Genomic DNA, 21,011 nt, shown 5'->3' with positions numbered 1-21,011 from the left:
CTCCAACAAGGTATTTCTCTGATATCCGTACAGAAAGAAATGGTTTCTTCATGGTTTAAATGAGGAAAACGAGTACTACAGCTTCCTCCATGGGGATTGCATCTGTGCAAACCAGACAAACGATTTAGGTGGAGAATATGTATCGCATTGGTCTGTACGAACTAGACACTGGATTCAAAGTTGTGGTGTTAAACTAAGTTGCATCATATAAGCACAAATCAAAATAAAGTTTTGTACCTGAGTGACATAGGAAAGGACTGTAGCTTAGTGGTAGAGTATCTACTTTGCATGTAGAAGGTTCCAGGTTTGATCCCCAGCATCTTCCTATCTGCCTAAAACCCTGGAGAGCTGCTGCCAGTCAGAGTAGACAATACTGAGCTAGATCAATGGTCTGACTCTGTAGAAGGCAGCTTCCTTTGTTCCTAACACTGTTAATAAGATGCTTCCATGTCTTGAAACAAAAGGCCTCAGAACCTGTCCCCATGTCTCTCTGTTGAATCCTATTGAATATTCAGAGTTAAAACATTTCAACACAAGAGGGAGGATTCCTGCACCTGTCTCCTAGTCCTTCTTACCAAGATCTGATGGAGCAGTTTGCCCTATTGATTGAATGTTGTTAAATATGTTCATAGGACAGGAGGAGCCAGCTAATTCAGAGAAGTACAACTGTGACATGTCAAGAGTTTTGAAAGGTGAAAGAGAAAAATAGTGCAGTGGTTAGTGATATAAGCCTTTGGGTAGGAACATCTCCTGATCCTGGCTCATCCGTGCTGCTGCTGGCATATTTTACCTTGCCATGTTTTTTGTTTGTTCATTTACATTTATTTATTTACCTGTATTCTTTATTTTAAACATTTTTAAGCTGCCTTTCAGGATCATGCCTGCCCAAGGTGATGAATAGCAATACAAGCCTTAAACGTTCTACCGTCCCATATGCAGTACAGGTCAATGCTGCAGTGCAACCGAGAGGAAAGAAGCATATCTGGATACTATTTTGGAACACTAAAAATAAGAAGCATGGTGGTACAAAGGAAACGAGTCAGAATATTATGAGAGTGGACATGGAAGGCTGCAATCTCCACCTTTGCAATCTCCCTCCTTCTTTCTGCCTGAATAGAATCCCCACCTTTAGTCTTCAGGTGACATTTAGACCCTGTCTTCACTTAACACTGAGCAAACTGTGGCTTAGCATGACCACACAGGTTCAAAGAGAGGAGATTGCAGCTGCTTTGCTGTTCATCTGGTCCTCCTGCTGCTGTTAGCTAAGCCACGGTTTGGCTTAGTGTGTCCAGACAAACCATGCGCCTTAACCAACATTTGTTCTTGGTTTACAGCTTGTGGCTTGTCTGGAAAAAAAGCCATGAGCCCAAGTTTGAATGACACATTAAGTCAACCATGGCTTAGCTTGCAGTAGCACAGTAACAGCAGGATGGGAGGAAGAGCAAAGTGCTCATGAGCTGCTCTCTGGAAGACCACACAGGTGTGTTCACGCAAAGCCATGGTTTGGCTTAGCATTACGTGTGAACGGCCTCAGTGAGAACCTTAATACTAAATAGCAAGGCTGAGCTAGACAATGAAAGGCAATTTGTATGTTGTATGTTAGTTTATTTATACCCCGCCTTTTGGCCAAAGGCCCTCAAGGTGGCATACAGAAAACACAAATATAAAATACAATATAAAAATGCATCAATAAAACAATACAAAATACAATCTGCAAAAATTAAATAACAATACACATAATAGCTCTTAATGGTGGCTTTATCCATGGTACAAATAACTGCATTTTCTGTATTAAATTCCAGTCTCCACAAAGCCAGCTGAATTGCATTTGCAACCGGGTCTATAGTTTCATATGTTGTTGGGAGGAGAATGTCCTGATTTTCTTGGGCGTCCAGTTGGTGAGGCGACAGAGGGCAACCCCACTGCCCCTCCGGGGACTCCAGGGGTGCCTTGCGTGGAACTTCCTCCTCCTCCTCCTCCTCTGCTGCCGCCGCCGCCCACATAGCCCCCTGCTTCGGGCGGCATCCGTGTCTAGCTGGGCAGGGTGAACTCAGTAAACTCAAACTCGGACCTCGGACTCAGAGCCCTGGGTGTCAGTGGTTTATGTAAATCCTTTTAGCTGGTGAGAGTGAGAGCTGATGTGCAATGCCTAGGAACATGAACCAGGAAATCTCTAATTTAGTGGTTCCCAAACTGTGGTCCATGGACCACCAGTGGTCCACAAGCTTCATTCAGGTGCTCTGTGTCATGTCTGTGAAGAAAACTAACTAACTAAAATATAATATATAGGATATAAAAGAAGCAGTAAAAACACAATTAAAAATTATAGAGCACACACAATCATCTAGCACACACATTACAATTGCTACAGCAGGCAGAAAAAAATCATTAAGAGGTCCGCCAAGACCTCAGCAATTTTCAGCTGGTCCGTGGAAAAAAAAGCGTGGGAACCACTGCCCTAGTTCAAATCTAGAGAGAGTGACAGCTGATATGTAACGACTGGGATCATGAACCAGGTCTCCAGTTCAAATGTAGAGAGAGTCATTAATTATCTCTTGGCTGCCTTCAGCAAGCTGCAATTCTTTGTTAGCCTGCACTCAGATCTGTAATATGGGGGTGATGCTGCTGCCATGCCTTACAGGACTTTTGTAAGGGTTAGGAGTGAATATCTGTGAAGTGCTTTTCACACTTTAAAATGTGGTGCATAAATGTGAGTTATTATTTATTATTAATTGTGCCACCAGTTGTTCCTAGGATTGAATCTGCCTGAGAAAACAAATATGGCTTTATGTTTAAAGGACATGAATTATTGTAGCATAAATGTGATGAATTTTTAAAAAGAGTCTTGGAAATGAGGAGGATGAATTGTATGTTAAAAGAAGTAACAGTTTTCCCCAACTAGATAAGCAATTCTTGCAAGATTTTACCGCTGGTTGTCAGGACATATTTGCGAGGCTATTTCTTACTCTCTTCCTGCTCATTTTTCTTCATGCTTTAGCTACAACACTCTTTTATCTTAAATTCACATCTGAAACGTTTTCCGGTACTATCAGGTTGTTATAGTATTGGACTGTTCTATAAAGCTCTCAATTTCTGAAGTTCCTGACAGGCGAGGGAGGACAGGAACTAACAGACCATCTGACACTAACAAAAATGGATGATCAGTTTGTAAGCCCTGAGTTCCTATCTGTGAAGTAGATAGCTTGGTTTAAATTAATGTGGGGGCTTTAATTTGCCAGGTGCTAGCAAGAGAATGTTTAACTTGTTTCTGGGGTCCATTGCTCATTTCTGAATGGAAAGCTTAGCTCTGCTTCAGGGTCTTAGGCCGGGAAATCTACTGAGCAGGAAGAGAGTAAGAAATTAAATCTATTGGTTGGAGGTATTCATAATAGAATAATTATATGTTTGTTGGTTAACACATCAAATCATAGAAATGATTTGAGGTCCTCTAGTCCAACCATCTCCTCAAAGCAGGATTTGTGGTTCAGGAGGCAACAACAGCATTCCTGGCAGGTGCTTAAATACCTCCAAGTGAACTAGAGCTTACCACCTCCCAAGGTAGTCTCTTCTGCTGTTGAAACAGCTCCTACCTTTAGCAAGTGTTTATTTCCACCAAGGGAAATACAACGTGCAACAGAGGTGGGGATAACCCAGAAGTAGCATGTAGCCACTTCCATTTATTTTTATTTATTTATTTATTAGGCTTATATCCCGCCCGACTAGCGATAGCTCTCTGGGCGGTGAACAGCAGAAAAATACAATAAATACAATAAGAAAAACAATACAGTGCAAAAATCCAATTAAGTTATATTAAGTTAAAAAGTACAGTTATCTTTAATGAAACCTCAGAACACTGTAACAAAACAGGATCAGAATTGGTGGATGATGCATATCTTGACAGCAAGGTCTAGAGAAAGCCCAAACCCTTCACCCTCCTGGCATCAGGAGATACGGCAGTTAATTTTTGATGAGGTCCACTGTCCTCCTCGTCTGTGCTATAATGACTCCGAGTTCATCCAACTGATTCTCAACGCTGTTTAGGATTTTTGGTCTCTGGGCCTCCACGTGCTCCCGCTCCATTTCCACCGCCACCACCTCATGGCTCCGGTGCTCTTGGGCCCTGCACAGCTGGCAGATGCAACTCCGGTCCGTCCGGCAAAAGCTCTCCAATGGCTTGAGATGCAGCTTGCAGAGGCTCTCCTCGATGTGCCGTAAGGGCGGCACCGGTCGGTGGCCTTGGAAAGCGGGACTTTTGAGATGAGGCTGCAGGTGGGGAGAGCAGAAGGACGCCAGGCACACCAGGCACGACTGCGCCGCCTGGGCCCGCTCCCCGTCGGTGCAGAAGTCGCAAAGCACCTCTTCGTGCTGGCCATCAGCGTCCTTGGGCCCGCAGGAGTTTCCAGGGACGCACGGCTCCGGCGGCTCCTCGGGGGACATGGCCAGCCCTGGGCTCCTCGGGGCCGGTTGCCGGAGCTGCAACAGTTCGGCCAGGGTGTGGTTCTTACGGAGCTGGAGATCCATGATCACAGCAGCTCAAAGACATGCAACTGCAGTCACAGAAATGGCTGGGACTGTAGCCATGTCTTCCTCTCTTACTACCTTGAGATGGTCATGTTATGCATGTGGCCTCATAGGCGAAAATGTAAAGGTGGCTAACCTAAGTACACTGGTCAATAGCTTGAAGGTGGCCTTCATAATTATTGGGTAAAGTTATCCATTGTATATTTTATTTTTTATTTATCTATTATTTGATTTATATCCCGCCAGTCCTCCAGTCTATATTCTGTAGACGTTCTATGTAGCTAGTTCTCATACACTTTATCTGCTGCTCTACCAGCAGTGCCTGGTGCCCATGGGAGCTAGATATTTGCTATAGTCTAATGCTTCCTTTTTCATACTTTTTCTCTTTCTTTCCCCTTCCTGTCATGACAACCTTCCTTCCCAAATGTGTTCTGCCTTATTGCCCCTGTGCTGGAGAGGAGGTATTCACTTAGCTACTCTGCGATGTTCAGTCAGACTGAAATATTTGTATCATACACCACACAGAGGTGCCACAGCACTTCATTTTTTTAAAAAAAGAAAATCTCTTAGATATTTACATAGCTCGATGTGATATGCAATATTTTATTCACTGGAAATAGAATTGGTATATACATTTCTGTTTCATTATGTGTATTTGGATATGTTTCTTCTTCAAATACTCTAGGAGAAAATCATATATGGTAATGTGATAAAAATGTCAGGAAGAATAAATGTACTGAATTGTGTAAAATATTACAAAGAAATAAGTCTGTGTCAGCACTATTCACAAGGTATCCTAGGCTTCTGTTTGTGCATGAGAGACTTTTTGCTGATAACTTGCATCTGAATATTTACAACCAAATACATTAAGGAAAAGAGAGAGCTATTGCCAGTAGTATAATATTATGTGTCAGTAGGTTGGCACAATCTCTTTTGAGACTGATCATCAAAGACAGTTGAAATATGCATACTATAGAACATCTCGTGTGTTTGTCATTAGATGCTCATTTAGGAAAGATGTTACATATGGAGGAACAGCCTTCTCCAATCTGGTGCCCTCCAAATATTCTGGACTACAATTCCCATCAGCCTCATCCATCATGGTCCATGTTCAGTGATAATGAGAGTTGTAGTCTAAAACATCTGGAGGATATGAAGTTGGAGGAGACTTTTCAAGACCATAGTATAGCACTAAATCACTCTGTTTCTGTATCCATAGCCGTTGGGTTTATAATCTTAATCTAAGAACAAACATTAAAAGACTAGGGTAAAGCCTCCGTGACCACCCTGTCATGTTAGTTAAAAAACAACAACACTTGTGATTGTTGATAAGCCCCCCTGGAATTTCTGCAGTCAAAATCCCACTGATACAACAGAGTTGCGAAAGAGCATTATTCACGCACTTGCAAATCACCCATTTCTGTCAGTGAGGTTTGCATCAAAGATATTCTGGGTGGATTTTACACAGAATGTAGAGAAATATACTCATTATTTGCATTAAAAAAAATAAAATAGCATGAAAATCTTCAGCATTTTATTGCTAATAAACACATTTTGTCGGCAAATGTACATATTTTTGCAAGCAGTTTCTCTTAATATAATGCATATCTGTATGTTACTTTCACTAATATGTTCATTTTAATGCACATTTCCCCCTAATATATGCATTTTTGTAAACACTGTTTGGTTTGAGAACTGCATAGCAACATTTGGAGAAGTGTGAATTTTGAAGGTTGGCTGTGTTTTGGTTGTCATACTGCTTTGGAAGATGTGAATTTGATAGATTTGGCTTTAAATGTGAACTGAATCAAATTTCCCATCTCTAGTAAGGGTTATTTTGTGGCATAACTGTCTCACAAAGTACATGAAGCCCACTGGTTAGGGAGAACAACTGATCAGCTGATTATATTTTAAAATATTTCTAGAATCTCATCATGATGTTGGCACAATGTCATCAGGATGTCATGAAGTCAGAGCAGGAAATGCTGGAAAGCATTTGTCAAATATATTAAATACAATGGGGATGATTAGTTGCCTTAGTATTCTCAGGTTGCGAAGGAACCAAAGATTCTGTACAATCATCTGTGTGCTATGCAAACGATAGTGCTGTTGCCCATTCCTGACCCTACAGATTAACCCAGTTCATCTGTTGTATGCCACAGGTAGAGAGCAAGATCAGGGATAAGCTGGGTTCAATCTTACCTTTTGCAACTCTTTAACCACCACCATGGTTAGTAGCAGGTTTATAGCAGATATAAGGGGCAACTAATTCACATTAAGTGTCTAGACTCGAGTATCACTTCATACCCAATATATCTTAGGTATACACCTATGTTAAGAGCATACCTACAAATGTAAAATGTGCTTGTGATACATGTGTGTATCATACAGAAAAGTGCATTGGAGATGTATGATTGGCTACCATCTCTTGTTTCAGTGTAAGTGTGGGGACATATTTGAGCTTGCAGTGGAATGTGTTTGATAACAGCATGTGCAAAATGTTCTGCTCTGTAGAGTATGACATCAAATTGAAAAGGGGAGGGGGAGGAAGTCACATGCTGACCATGTTGCAAATATGTGTTTAAGGCTTTCCAGAGAAGTAAAAAAAATGAATTAGTAATGTGCACCCAGTGTGAGTCGTGTTACCTTAGTTTCTAACAAATGCAGCATGATTATTTAAGCAAAAATGTTCTTAGTAGGATGGCTTTCAGTCCTAATGTGGCTGGTTACATGCTGTGTAGACTCAAAGCATTCGTCTGAGTATGACTTCATCCACCATGAAATGAGATTCTAGGAAATGTGGCACCACTCTCATTGCTCTTATTGCACTGTACAGTGTTTTCTTCGTGTATATAATCAGTATGTAATGTCTCCAAACTGATGGAACAAATTTAATTGCTTTCCAAGTTATTTTAATGGTCTTGTACTTAGAACTCTACTTCCTCTTAATTTTGCCTTGCATTACTGCTTGTCTGTAGGAATTGGACATTATGTAGTGCTAGTGCATTAGCCGGAGTCCTGTGTTGCTTGATACTCAGACATCATGAGAAAGAGTCTAGCCCTGAGGATGTGTGAGCTCTGCAATGTTATGCACTGTACTGGATCAAACCAGTAGAATAACCAGGTAGATAACTGAGCTGTACTTTCTCTGCATGATAATATAAGACAATATATAATATATAGTATAATATAATAGGCTCTGTACAGCTTGTGCAAAAGGGGGGAAGCTCCTAGGATCACAGGAAGTTGCCTTATATTGAGCCAGACCTTTGGTCCATCTAGGTCAGTACGGTCTACTGTCTGGCATGGATCTCCAGGGTTTCAGGGAAGGAACGTTCCTAGCCCTAGCTGGAGATGCTGGGATTGAACCTGGGACCTTCTGCATGCAAAGCAGGTGCTCTGCCACGGAACTATTGGCCCTTCTCAGCTTCTTCCTTTTAAGGTTCAGGTGGCCAGTGTGTCACATCCACAATGACCATGGCCAAAATGGTGATGGGCATTGCAGACCCTTGACTTTTAACCCTGATTCCTTTGCCTGACTTGCTTTCTTAATGAGGCTTTTACGTTGTGGCACAACTTGAGAGCCACAAAGTCAAACATGCCCACCACCATGTGTATTGGGTTTACAGGGGCTCAGTAAGCCTCCTGTCTTTCCTGTTTACCTGGGATTATGAAAATGGAGGATAGGGACTGGGGGAATGTGATCCAACAGCTAGCTCGCAGATGGTGCATTTGTTTCACCACACTGAATGCAAGCTGATTCTATAGGCCTACTCTAGATCAAGAGACAGGCTGTCTGACTGCCCATCTTTAATGAAACTGGGTGTCAATTTTGGCTTAGGAAAATTCTGAATTGGCTTAGGAAGACTCCTGAATTGTTCTTTTTAGCATTGTGGAGAAGTAGTAATTTTAACACTGAGGTACTGTTGGTCAAGTGTGAACCACAGAAAAGTAGGGGCAACCCCTCGTACAAGACTGTGATGTGAGATTGCTGGAACAGAGCATACCAAAGAGAGAGAAAGAAAACTAGACGGATATAACAATAGTAACTGGTTTGGACTGATTTAATTTTATGTTGCTATATTGTTTCAGGCATGCTTTGATGTTCCTTTAACATCCTTGGGCATTACTTGTATAGCAGGTTCCTTAGAAACCAGCTTTTTATCTGTTGGTTTTAGTCTTTCAGCCAGAGGTGTAATGAACATCTCATATAATAATAGGCTGAAGTATTAAGAAGCTCTCAAATATACATGCTTCATCTACTTGAAGGGGGTTGTGGGAGGCATAAAAGGGCAGATCTTATTGTACCGTATATTATTGTGATACCTTTTAAAAAGGGCCATCATATTACCTGTCAGAATTGTGTGCTGGTCAAGAACAGATAAATAGATCAAGAAATAAAATAAAATGTGAAGATGAATACGCTTCCTTGGGAGCTGCTCTTTCTAGATCAGATAAATTTTCCCCATGTTTCTTTCCTTCTGATGGCAGCACATCAAAACCTTTTCACAGATTAGTAATGCACACTTGGGATGCATGGGCCAGACCTTTCAATGCACAGCCAGCTTTCAGAATGATGGATGATACAGCCCTTTTTTGTGTGTGGGGGGGGATCTTTCATATCTCTGTAAAGTGGAGAAAAGTTCAGAGGGTGCACAAAGTAAATATTATAACTTACATTTTGTCCCTTTACATTTTATGTTTAGATTTTTTCCTGCAGAAAAAGGGAATAGCAACACCACCAGAAGGATTAATAGAAACCCAGCAATATTTCTGAGTGTGAAGACCAGAGCTGGCTTAAAGGCAGAGATAGCATTTTAAAAGGATAATTGTTTCTGCATTAATAAGTGCTGGCTCATTGAATTGTAGGTTGCTGGAGGAACACAGATAATAGTTATTAGATATGTATGTGCATGCAAAAATTATGACATGCAAGGGCATTGATGCCTGCAATGGCTTTTAAGATTATTGTTGATAAATGACAACCTGCTGAAATGTAGCCAGTAGTAGTATTAATTAATAGTAATAACAGCACTTAAGGTTCCTTTTTAATGTTCAGAGTGTGTCCTATACATTGACTGTAACACTAAGCCAAATCATGGTTTAGTGCGAATGAACAAGTGTGCGGGGTTCCCAGAAGGAAGATTGTGGCTGCTGCACTCTTCCCCTGATCCTTCTGCTGCATTATTCAGGGCTAAGTAGATTTTATTTATATTTTGATAATTTTATTATATCTGCTTGATTTTACTGGTATTTTCTTAGAAATATTTTATACTACTTTATGTAAACTGCTTATAGGCTTTCTTTAAGTAGTCTATACATTTTGTTAAATATAGAAACTAAATAAGTCATGGTTTGGCTTAGCGTTACATCTGAATGTAGGCTTGTTCTAGACAAACCATGACAATGTCATGAAGGTTTCTACCCCCAATGGTAGAGGCTAACGCCCTATTCATACAGCCACTGAAAGCACAGAGGGGAGGTTTGGGATTGTGCCTGCCATCTCCTCCCCTAACCTCCCCATATTTTCTGTATAGAAGATCATATGAATATGTGAGAGTAGGGACACTGGATGGGATCCAACCTCTCCTCCTCCACCACATATTGTGGTCCCCTAAATGGGGTTGAGAGAGAGAGTTTGCTGCAGAAGAGAGAACTGCAGAAAATGGCAGCTCTATGTTGAATTCCCCTTCATACCATGTAATGAAATTTACTCCATCACCCTGATGTCATTAGGGTATGCAGCAACAGCCAGTGATGTAGAGTTGGGTGTGTGTGGAGAAATGCATGGATCAATGATGTCAGGCTGTGGTATGAGTTGTATCAGATGTAAAAGGTAAAGATGTCCCTGCACTTGTAGTGCGAGTCGTTTCTGACTCTTAGGGTGACGTCTTGTGACGTTTACTAGGCAGACCGTATATATGGGGTGGGATTGCCAGTTCCTTCCCTGGTCTTTCTTTACCCCCCAGCATATGCCGGGTACTCATTTTACCAACCACGGATGGATGGAAGACTGAGTGGACCTCGACCCCTTTTACCGGAGATTCGACTTCCTCCTTCCGTTGGAATCGAACTCCGGCCGTGAGCAGAGCTTCAGCTGCGTTACTGCTGCTTACCAGTCTGCGCCATGGAGGGTCTTTTATGTATCAGATATAGGGATAGGCAAATCTGTTCGTTTCATTTTCTCTCAAGTTTGTCATTTTCCCACTCTTCAGTTCTCTACATATCTACATCAGTTTATGACTTTTTTTAAAAAAAAAAGCCCTCATGAAAATTCATCAGTGTTTTACTGTGAATTTCTCCAATATACATATTTTGCATACATTTTTGCCTAATATATTCATTTTCACAAAGCGGTTTTCCCTAATACAATGTGCTTTGTTGCTATTTTCACTGCTATATACACACTTATGCACTGCTGTGTGCATACTTATGCACAGTTTACCATGGTATATGCATGAGAATTTGAGAAGTGAGAAAGGATGGTTGTATTTCAGTTTCCATGTTGTTTCGTGAAGTGTGAATTAGATGGAATCACCTTTAAATTTAAGCTGAATAAAATTTCTCCCTCATCCATATGTGATGGAGAGGAAAGAGGAACTTGACTTGGGGCTAATGTTTACTTATTTTCCCTTACTTAACTACCTAAGATAATTTCATTGCAGTGGCAGGGTTTGAACCTGGAGTGTTTTATATACTCTTTATCACAACCATGGCCCCATTTCTGTGTACTGACATTGTCCTCCAGTTTGGAGATATCAGTGCCCATAGATATAATCAATTCCCATTAGGTGATCTGGCTACTGACTACAGTACTATCTATAGCACCTGGATGTGTTGAAGTGTTTGTAGAGTGACTGCAAGCTGGATTTATTAATTGGAATCTTTCTGTGCGGGAGGGAAGGAATATGGGGAAACTCTTACTGAAGAAACAGGTTGCTGGGTTTCATACAAAACCAGGCTTTGTATAGGAGAGAGGCAGGGCTGGCTCCAGGTTTGTGGGGGCCCTTGAGTATCAGTGCACCCCTTGGCCCCTTCCTTTCTTCCAAACCACACCCCTGCTTCTTGGTCTCACCTATTTAAATTAAAACAAATGTTGGCCAATAAGGCAACCGATATATTGTCAAAGAAAAACACCACAAAAGTGTAAAAACAACAAATAGGAAAAAAATTATCCTAACCTATCTCACAGGATGCTGCAAAAATAAAAAGAGGAGGGGGGAACAGAGCTTCTGGGAGTAAAAGCAGGATGCAGATATGTTTGACATTTACAGACCATGTCAACAGAAATAAAAAGCCAGGAAAGCAGCTCAACTTTTCATGCTTTAACTGCAACACTCCTAATATTTGACAGCAAAATTATAAAAAAGTTTGCCAACCCTTATAAAGAAAAAAAGAAACAAATGCTCTGAGCATAAGCAGTTTCACAGCTTAGAAAGCAGCAAAGAGAGCATCAGAGGAAAATGTTTCAAAGTACCCTCCCTCTCCCTCTCCAAAACTTTCTCAACGTTATTTTGCCCTGATTAGGGCTGCAAACCTAACCCCACTTACCTGAGAGTAATTTTAATGGGCTTTCTTCTGAGTAGACATGGTAAAGATTGCGGCCTGAATCAGCGCTGCTGCTTCTGTTTCCCACCTTGCCCCTGGATGGCAGCAAATAATTTAAAGGCAACTTAAAAAGCAAGGAGATGGCGAGGAAAAGCCACTGTTCTTGTGTGCCTCACATAGTAGCAGTGGCCTACTCCTTCCTGGGTAGGGGTGCATGGCTTAGTCGATGGAGGATGCAGCAGCTAGATGTGAAGCCACAGATCAAGCACATGCTTCCCTCTGGCAAGCTATTGGTGCTCCTCTGCTGCCCTGCCTCCCTACACCTTGGCTGTTTCCTCATTCCTTTCCTGGCCTTTTCAGCAGCCAAAGTGCTGCTGAAGGGCTTCCGATTTACGTACAAGTAAGGCAGCTGAGAACCGACTCAGCAGTGGAACTAGGCAACCAGGGCTGGTGGTTGAGGATGACCCAGGGCAGTGGTGTCAGTTCCAGGGCACTCTGGGCCCTTGTGAGATGCTGGGCCCTCAGCCACTGCCCCATCTGTTCCACCCCTGCAGCTGGCCATGAGAAGGGGGTGGGATCATGGAAGGTGCAGCTTCTCCCACTGTTGCAGTGCTGAAATAGGAAAAGCAGCACGTGCTCAAATTCTTCCTTCTATATGTAGAGATATATAATAATAATGTTTTAAAAGCAAAGGCTATAATGGCTCTGTGACTGCATAAATTAATCTGATCTGATTGAATGACAAGAAACAATGAGTTCCAAAAAGAGCCAATTTTGTAAATCTCTGAATCACCATTAACTCACAGAATGTAGACTGGAGTGGCCTGACCCATATTCCTATTTTACTACTGTGGTAAAAGGCATAATCCCTTGGATATTTCAGTCTTTGTGGTGCCACAGGCTTTAGGTTATTTGTTAAGGACATGTGGAAGATTGCAGTAGTTATGTTAGGAAGAAAAGCATTACATTTACACAACAAATCGGTTTTGTAGATCCAGACCCAAATCCCCAATAGCATGTGAATTGCTGCAGTGGTGTGTTTGTGTGCTGCATGAAGCTTCCGAAAGTAGGAACTAAGTGTCTGAACTTAGTAAGGACCTTAAAAAGGCATCCACGCAAATCATAGCAATCACAGCATAGTTTAGGATTTAAATTATGTGGAATTCCTGTCTAGTGCTTAAAGCCTTGTAAAACAGACTCCTTCAGTCTAGCCTTACCCATGCATGATGATCATTTGGTGGTCTTCGAGCTTCAGTCAGGTGGTCTGCAGCATATCCACAACATTAAATATCCATATTTATTTTAATTGTAATTTTATTGCTTCTTTTATTTCTTACAATGTACTTTATGGTGTTATAATTGGAATTCTATGGAATTCAAATTGAAATACAGTATAAGAAATAAAAGAAGCAATAAAAATGCAATTTAAATCACACAGCACCTAGCACAGCACATTACAGTTGCATTATATTACAGTTAAGTGGTCCACCAGCACCAACAACAATTTTCAATTGGTCCATGGGGAAAAAAGTTTGGAAACTGCTGGTTTAGAGCATAAAGGGATGCCTTGTACATATAAATGGGCCACCAGAGATCTAACACAACAAAGGGAACATTGATATTGCCTTACTCACATAATCTGTTTTTTAAATATATATTTTCAACAATGGTGACCAAACTATAATAAATGAACAACAAATAAAGGAAGAGACATGCGGTATCGTGTAAGAGTGATCACCTTACTTTTAAAGATGTCTTTAAAGCTTTTTTTTAAAATGATGTTTTTAAAAATGTGTTTGCTTAATATATTTTTTAAAATATATATTTTGTTTAATATAATTAAGTGTTTTTAAGATGTTTTAGAGTGTTTTGTTTTTTTAAGATCCTCCGTGGCGCAGAGTGGTAAGCGGCGGTAACGCAGCCGAAGCTCTGCTCACAGCCAGAGTTTGATTCCAACGGAAGGAGGAAGTCGAATCTCCAGTAAAAGGGGTCGAGGTCCACTCAGCCTTCCATCCATCCGTGGTCGGTAAAATGAGTACCCGGCATATGCTGGGGGGTAAAGAAAGGCCGGGGATGGAACTGGCAATCCCACCCCATATATACGGTCTGCCTAGTAAACGTCGCAAGACGTCACCCTAAGAGTCGGAAACGACTCGCACTATAAGTGCTGGGACACCTTTACCTTTACCTTTAGAGTGTTTTTAGTGTTTTTGTTTGCTGCCCTGGGTTCCTACTGGGAGGAAGGGTGAGATATAAATTTAATAATGTATGTATGCATGTATGTATGTATGTTGTTGACAATGTCTCAATATCTAAAAATATATCTCCACATCAGTCCATGGGCAGGAGGAGGTCTTCTGTCATCTTAAGTGTTTACATGAGCAATAAAGTCACAGCAAAATTCATGAAAAAATGTCTTTCTCTTCATGTTCTTAAGTTGGTTTATGGGTGAGTTTTTCTAACAAAGCAATATTCCATACTTGTGAGAACCACATTTTCAGTGTTAGTTATCAAGTGATTTGCATGAACTTGTGAAACAGCTATTGATGGACAAATCTATAAATTTCAGATTCTCCATACTTAAATTGTGTTCTCTACAGTTCTATAGTTACTTGTGTTTTTGTTTTTTAAAAGTCCTCATAAAATTCATCAGCATTTTAATACAAATTTGTCATACACACTTTATACTTTTTCACTAATATACACATTTTTGCAAGCAGTTACCCCTGATATAATGCATTTTGTATGTTATTTTTCCTAATACATTCCTTTTTTGCATACTTGCCCTATAGCTGCAATTTTGTACATATTGCTTGGTTAGAAACCTGTACCACAATTTGCAGAAGTGCAAATTTTGAAAGACAGTTGTGTTTCAGTTTGCATATTGCTTTGAGTAGTGTGAATGAGGTCGTTTCTCATTAAAATGCAAACAAAATCCAGTTTCTCCCCATCCCTAGAAGCAGCTCACCCATATATTCTGTTTCTGTGAGTCTGTCCTCTCTCAATGTATTACTCATTTGCTTATTCTTCCCCATTTTCTCTGCCTTTCCTACCAGCTCTTATTGACACATTCATATTACAGTAACTTCCCTATTTATTCAAATATCAGTGAGTATTGGGTCCCATCATGGTAATACTATCATGGTATTGCACCAATGGCTGGATTTATCCCTCAGTACTGCGGACAGTATTATAATTGATTTTAACATTGATTGCAGCACAGAGTTTATGCATTTTTATGGTCTTAACAACTTTGCTATTATGAATTGCTGTGAATCACTGAATGGGAGAAAGACACTGATGAGATTAATATGTATGTGTTGCAAGCAAAACTGATTTTCCTTTATGTTGTGACACAAGATAGCTAATGACCACATTTTAAAAAGGATACAATTAAATATAGGAAAGTTGATATATACAAACGTAATGCAGGATAGTAGAGCTAGCAAAAGGAAAGGGGGTGAGACTGTATCCATGCATATCATATGACACCGAATGTGACGCTCATGTGATCTTTCAGAAGTGTAGTTGGTTTGGTCCTTATTCTTAAGATGTGTTTAGACAGGATAATATTTGTTTTGATTTTAAACTTGTGTTCATCTCAGATTCTCAGGATAGGTGCCATAATATCTGTCATAAGACAGTTAACACTGTGAGCCATTAATGTTGTGTCTGCATTACAAGTTTAAACTGATTTAACAGTAATTTACATTTCTAAGGATTGTAGTTATCTGGGGGGAATTTCACTGAGGGGATTACACTAGTATACCAATATAAGTTGGTAGTGTGCATATGCTCTCAGTGTTTATTAGGTGGTATACATTATGAAGGTAGTACGGTCCTTTAATTTGTAAGAACTTTGCTTTAAAATTATTCTGAAAGATAAATCTTATTGTTTTCTTTTCTATAGCGCCTTGCTGAAGCAGCAGAGAGATTTCAGAAAGAACATCAATGGCAGGATGAGTTTGCGGTAAGCATCCATTGCTGTTTTTCTTTTCTTTTTTCAAATATTGTTAGTTCCAATTTTCTTACTTTTTGCTCCATCAGTTAAACAAGTGTACCTTTCACCATTTATTTATTTATTATTGATTTATATCCCGCCCTTCCTCCCAGCATGTTTCGATATGGCTTTCTCAAAGTATGCAACAGGTATGTAATAGGGTGCTATTGAAGAAAAGTTTTCTAGTGTGTTTTGTAGTTAACAGACAGTGGGGATCGACTCTAGAACCCATGTAATAATATATCAAAATCAATGTTGAACCTGTTTTTTGAGTTGGAAGTGAGATTTGAGCTGCAATCCTAACCCCACTCACCTGGGAGTAAGCCCCTTTGAATTCAGTAGGATTTGCTTCTGAGTAGACATGGTTAGGATTGCACTGTAATTTGATCTGGTGATCAGCCTAAAAAAGTAAATAATATTCATTATTGTTATTCCTGATTTTCTCCAATTCACCATCATATGTTATTGAGATATCTTCACATCAAAGTCATTTGCCTACTGAAATGCTGTTCCATTTTGGCTGCCAGAGGAGCATACATCCAGCATTATGCACATGTGAATACGATTGTACTAATCAAGAGATGTATACTATGAATCTCTAAGAACATGATAAATGTCTGACATTTAATTAGCAGCCAGTCCAAAATACAATTGTAACTAATGGCTCAGAGGCACTACTCCTAATTCTTTTATTAATGTGATCAACATTCTTTCATGGCTTCTGTTAGGAGTAAAACAATTTTTTAGGATTTATTGGGACTCCCATCTGAGAGAGAGAGAGAGAGAGAGAGAGAGAGAGAGTTTGTAAACTGGAATGGGGAAGAATCAGTGGAAAATCACTCACACTACAGCCAGCACTGAGAGTGTCCATAGCTTCGCAGTTAAAAACATAAGAACAGTCTGCGATATGAGACTAAAGGTCCATTTAGTGTAGCATTCTGTTCTCACAATGACCAACCACAGGCCTATGGGAAGCCCACAAGCACAACCTGACTACAGTACCCCCTCCCACTCTTAATTTCCAATTACAGGTATCCAGAGGCTGGTAGTTTTGTCAGAAAAACACTAGGGGGACCTGCAACAAAATATCACAGTGCAGAATGCTCTTGTTCACTGTTACAGTCAGTTGACCATATCCTTCTCTATGATATTCCAGTTCATTCTTTCTCCCATCTGGTTCTGTTCTCCCACCAACTGTCAGCAGTTCATGGCTGCTGAGCATGCCCAGTTCTCATTGGGCTGCTTTCCCCCACTTCCCTAAAGGTTTTTTGTACTTCTGTAAACCTCGGGGCTCAACTGAGTCTGCTGATATCTCCCGCTTGTGGGTGGTGCCATGTTAGCTACTTAAGCATCAACATTCATATATGAATGTCAGAGCTAGAGAGAATGAAATTAGTGTTAAAATAAGATTGTTAGTTAGTTGATTTCATTCTGAAAATAAATCTGTGTAGTAAGAGGGATTTCTTTTTCATATAGAAAGAGTTCATAAACTCCAGTCATGTATCTCGGACAGGGTGACTAAGCTGTGGACTTCCAGGTATTGCTGGACTCCAACTCCTATCTTTCCTAGGCAGAATGGCCAAAGGTCAGTGATGCTGGGAGCTATAGTTAACAACATCTGGAGGGCCACGGATGAGCCACCCCCCAATTTAAGGATTGATTTAGGTGAGCCACCAAGCTTGCTTTGCTTCATTCTCTGTGCTATACATTTAGCAGCATACCTTTTCAGTTGGGAGATACTGGAGGTTCCTGGCTGCAAGGTCTTTGTTGGCTTTCATCAGTTGGAAGAAACGGAGGAGGCAGTAGTGGACAGGAGGAGGCAGTGTTAGTGAGCAATTTTGCTGGCAAGCAGGGGCAATCCTTCAGAGCTCCAGCCAGCATTCAAGTCTCTGGTATACCTTGGTAATTTTGGTTTGAGGGTGGGCGTGGAAAAATGTCATCTGAGCTCTCTTGATGTTTTATGCATGACTTTGGCCTAAGAGATCATGGCCTGTTTGAGCTCAAAGTGGCCTGTTGTTGCTGGTGTTGCTGCATCCCACGCTTCGTCCACAAAAGACCCCAGGCCGGTAAACAACAAGTGATAAAAAAATTAAAACATCTTAAAAACAAATAGTAGTGTAGTGGAAAGTCCAAAGTCCTTTCATGAGTCATCAGGATCAGCCTCACAGGCCAAATTGGACAGGTGACTGGGAGCACCCACCTGTTAATCACATGACATCATTATCCAGCCCTCTTATCAAAACCCTTTGCAGGGGGTTCCCAAGCCACAACATCCTGCTCGCAGTCAGGTGATTGGAAATCATTTGGGGCATTGCTAGCCTTGTGCTTGGCGCTTTCCAAAGCACCAAACAGAGCTAGCAAAGTGGTTGTTTTTCCCCTCCCCATGTGGGGTGGGGACAAAGAAGCTGGTATTTTACAGGCATTGCTGATCTGCAAAAAAGCAGGTTTCTTCCTCCTGTGTTGTGTATATCTGATATGGAATTCTTACAATAAACAAATAAACTATATATATATTTAGGAATAATAAGGTTATTTTAATAGGTAAACCAAAGTTAGAATTCTCTCTTTTTCTGCTTTATGCTGTTTTTTTGAGGTCCCTTCTTGGAATGTTCAGTATGCTGATACAGCTAGGTCCAGGAGATAAGATAAAGGGAGTAAGACCCTGGTATAGCAGTCTCTGTGTCTCCAAAGGGTCAGGAAGGATCAGCTTTGGAATGTATTAGGTCATAGAAGTGATGGGTTGGTATTAGAATTTCTGACTATTATCTGGTTGGCTAGATTTTAATGTAGGCAGCATAATTTATTTATTTATTTATTGCATTTGTATACCGCCCCACAGCCAAAACATTAAAAACAAATATACAAATTTAAAAACACATTTTAAAAAGCAATTTAAAAACACATACTAAAATGCCTGGGAGAAGAGGAAAGTCTTGACCTGGCACCGAAAATATAACAGTGTTGGCACCAGGCACACCTCGTCAGAAAAATCATTCCATAATTTGGGTGCCACCACTGAGAAGGCCCTCTCCCTTCTTGCCAGACTCCCAGCTTCCCTCCGAGTAGGCACCCGGAAGAGGGCCTTTGATGTTGAGTGTAGTGTACAGGTGGGTTCGTGTCGGGAGAGGCATTCCATCAGGTATTGTGGTCCCAAGCCATGTAAGGCTTTATAGGTTAAAACCAGCACCTTGAATCGAGCTCGGAAACATACAGGCAGCCAATGCAAGCGGGCCAGAATCGGTTTTATATGTTTGAACTGTCTGGTCCCTGTTACCAATCTGGCCGCTGCATTTTGCACAAGCTGCAGTTTCCGAACCATCTTCAAAGGCAGCCTCACGTAGAGCGCATTGCAGTAATCTAACTTGGAGGTTACCAGACCATGGACAACTGAAGTCAGGTTATCCCTGTCCAGATAGGGGTATAGCTGGGCCACCAACCGAAGTTGGTAGAAGGCACTCCGTGCCACTGAGGCTACCTGAGCCTGAAGTGACAGAGATGGTTCTAGGAGAACCCCCAAGCTACGAACCTGCTCCTTCAGGGGGAGTGTAACCCCATCCAGGACAGGTTGGACATCCACCATCCAGTCAGAAGCACTACCCACTAGCAGCATCACAGTCTTGTCTGGATTGAGCCTCAGTTTATTAGCCCTCATCCAATCCACTGTTGCAGCCAGGCATCGGTTCAGCACATTGACAGCCTCACCTGAAGAAGATGAAAAGGAGAAATAGAGCTGTATGTCATCAGCATACTGATGGCAATGCACTTCAAAGGTCCGGATGACCGCACCCAACAGTTTCATGTAGATGTTGAACAGCATGGGGGACAGAACTGACCCCTGCGGAACCCCATACTGGAGATTCGAGGGTGCTGAGCAATTTTCCCCAAGCACCACCTTCTGGAGCCAACCCGCCAAGTAGGAGCAGAACCACCACCATGGAGTCCCTCCCACTCCCAAGTCAGCCAGTCTTCCCAGAAGGATATCATGGTCGATGGTATCGAAAGCCTCTGAGAGATCAAGGAGAATCAACAGAGTCACACTTGGAGTCCATGTAATAATTATGTGTAACTTTTGGATTGGAAGATGCTAATTTTTTTTGTCCTGGAGGATATAAAAATGTAGGCATCAATGCCATGTGGCAGAGCTCCATCGAACATCATGAGAAACTGACTTCCTGGATGTTTCTTACTAAATAAAGACTTACCTTTTTGCTACAAGCCTGTGTCCTCAATTTCTTCAGGACCCGGTCCAGCAATCCCCTAAATTCCCCGTCATATCGGCTGAGAGAAGGACTTCTCTCTTGCACATGATGCCTGTAAAATACAAGGGGCATTGCTTGACAAGTGTTTCTTTCTCCTTGCACAGACTCACAGCAGCCAACACAGAGGGTGCACGGGGAGAGAGAGAAAGAGGGCTAAGAAGAGTTGGTGGTGAGTGAGGTGAGGTGACATTTCCTCAGAAAGAAGGGGGCAAGGGAAGGCTGAAGAAAGGAAGAAAGAAGGCCACCTGTAAAATACAAGGGGAATTGCTTGTAATGCAGTTCTTTTCCCCTCGATTGTGCTTTTTTGCATATTGTCTCTGAGAAAGTGGGGAGGAAGAGAACACCTCACAGAGGGTGGGGGAAGACAGAAAGAGCAAAGGGCTAAGAAGAATGAGGCTGCCTGCATTTAAAAGGGGAAGAAACCTGCTTTTTGTAGATCAGCAGTGAGAAGGAGTTCTGTGTTGCGCAGTGATGTCTATAAAATACTCCCACTCTTCTTAGCCATTTGTCTCTCTCCCCTCTCCACTTTCTCCCAGACAATCTGCAAAAAGCACCATTGAGGGAGAAAAAATGCTTTACAAGCAATGCACCTGGTATTTTACAAGCAGCCTTCCTTCTTTCAGCATTCCTTCTTTCATCCTCCTTCTCTGTGAGAAAATGCTGCTTTGCCTCACTCTTGGCCC

The 21,011-nt window shown here is 41.3% G+C and overlaps 1 protein-coding gene across 5 annotated transcripts in view; it reads left to right on the top strand.

Annotated features, from left to right (window-relative positions):
- Positions 1-21,011, top strand: part of CACNA2D1 (calcium voltage-gated channel auxiliary subunit alpha2delta 1) — a 621,516-nt gene that overhangs the window by 270,054 nt on the left and 330,451 nt on the right. For all 5 annotated transcript variants that reach the window (XM_061582171.1, XM_061582168.1, XM_061582170.1 and 2 more), the window contains exon 4: positions 15,980-16,039. In XM_061582171.1, coding sequence (XP_061438155.1) covers positions 15,980-16,039 — 60 coding nt within the window. The remainder of the gene's footprint in view (positions 1-15,979; positions 16,040-21,011) is intronic.

The sequence above is a fragment of the Rhineura floridana genome, chromosome 8 (assembly GCF_030035675.1).
Source record: "Rhineura floridana isolate rRhiFlo1 chromosome 8, rRhiFlo1.hap2, whole genome shotgun sequence".
NCBI lineage: Eukaryota > Metazoa > Chordata > Lepidosauria > Squamata > Rhineuridae > Rhineura > Rhineura floridana.
Note: the sequence above shows the minus strand (reverse complement) of the source record. Positions and strands in the feature narration are given on the sequence as shown.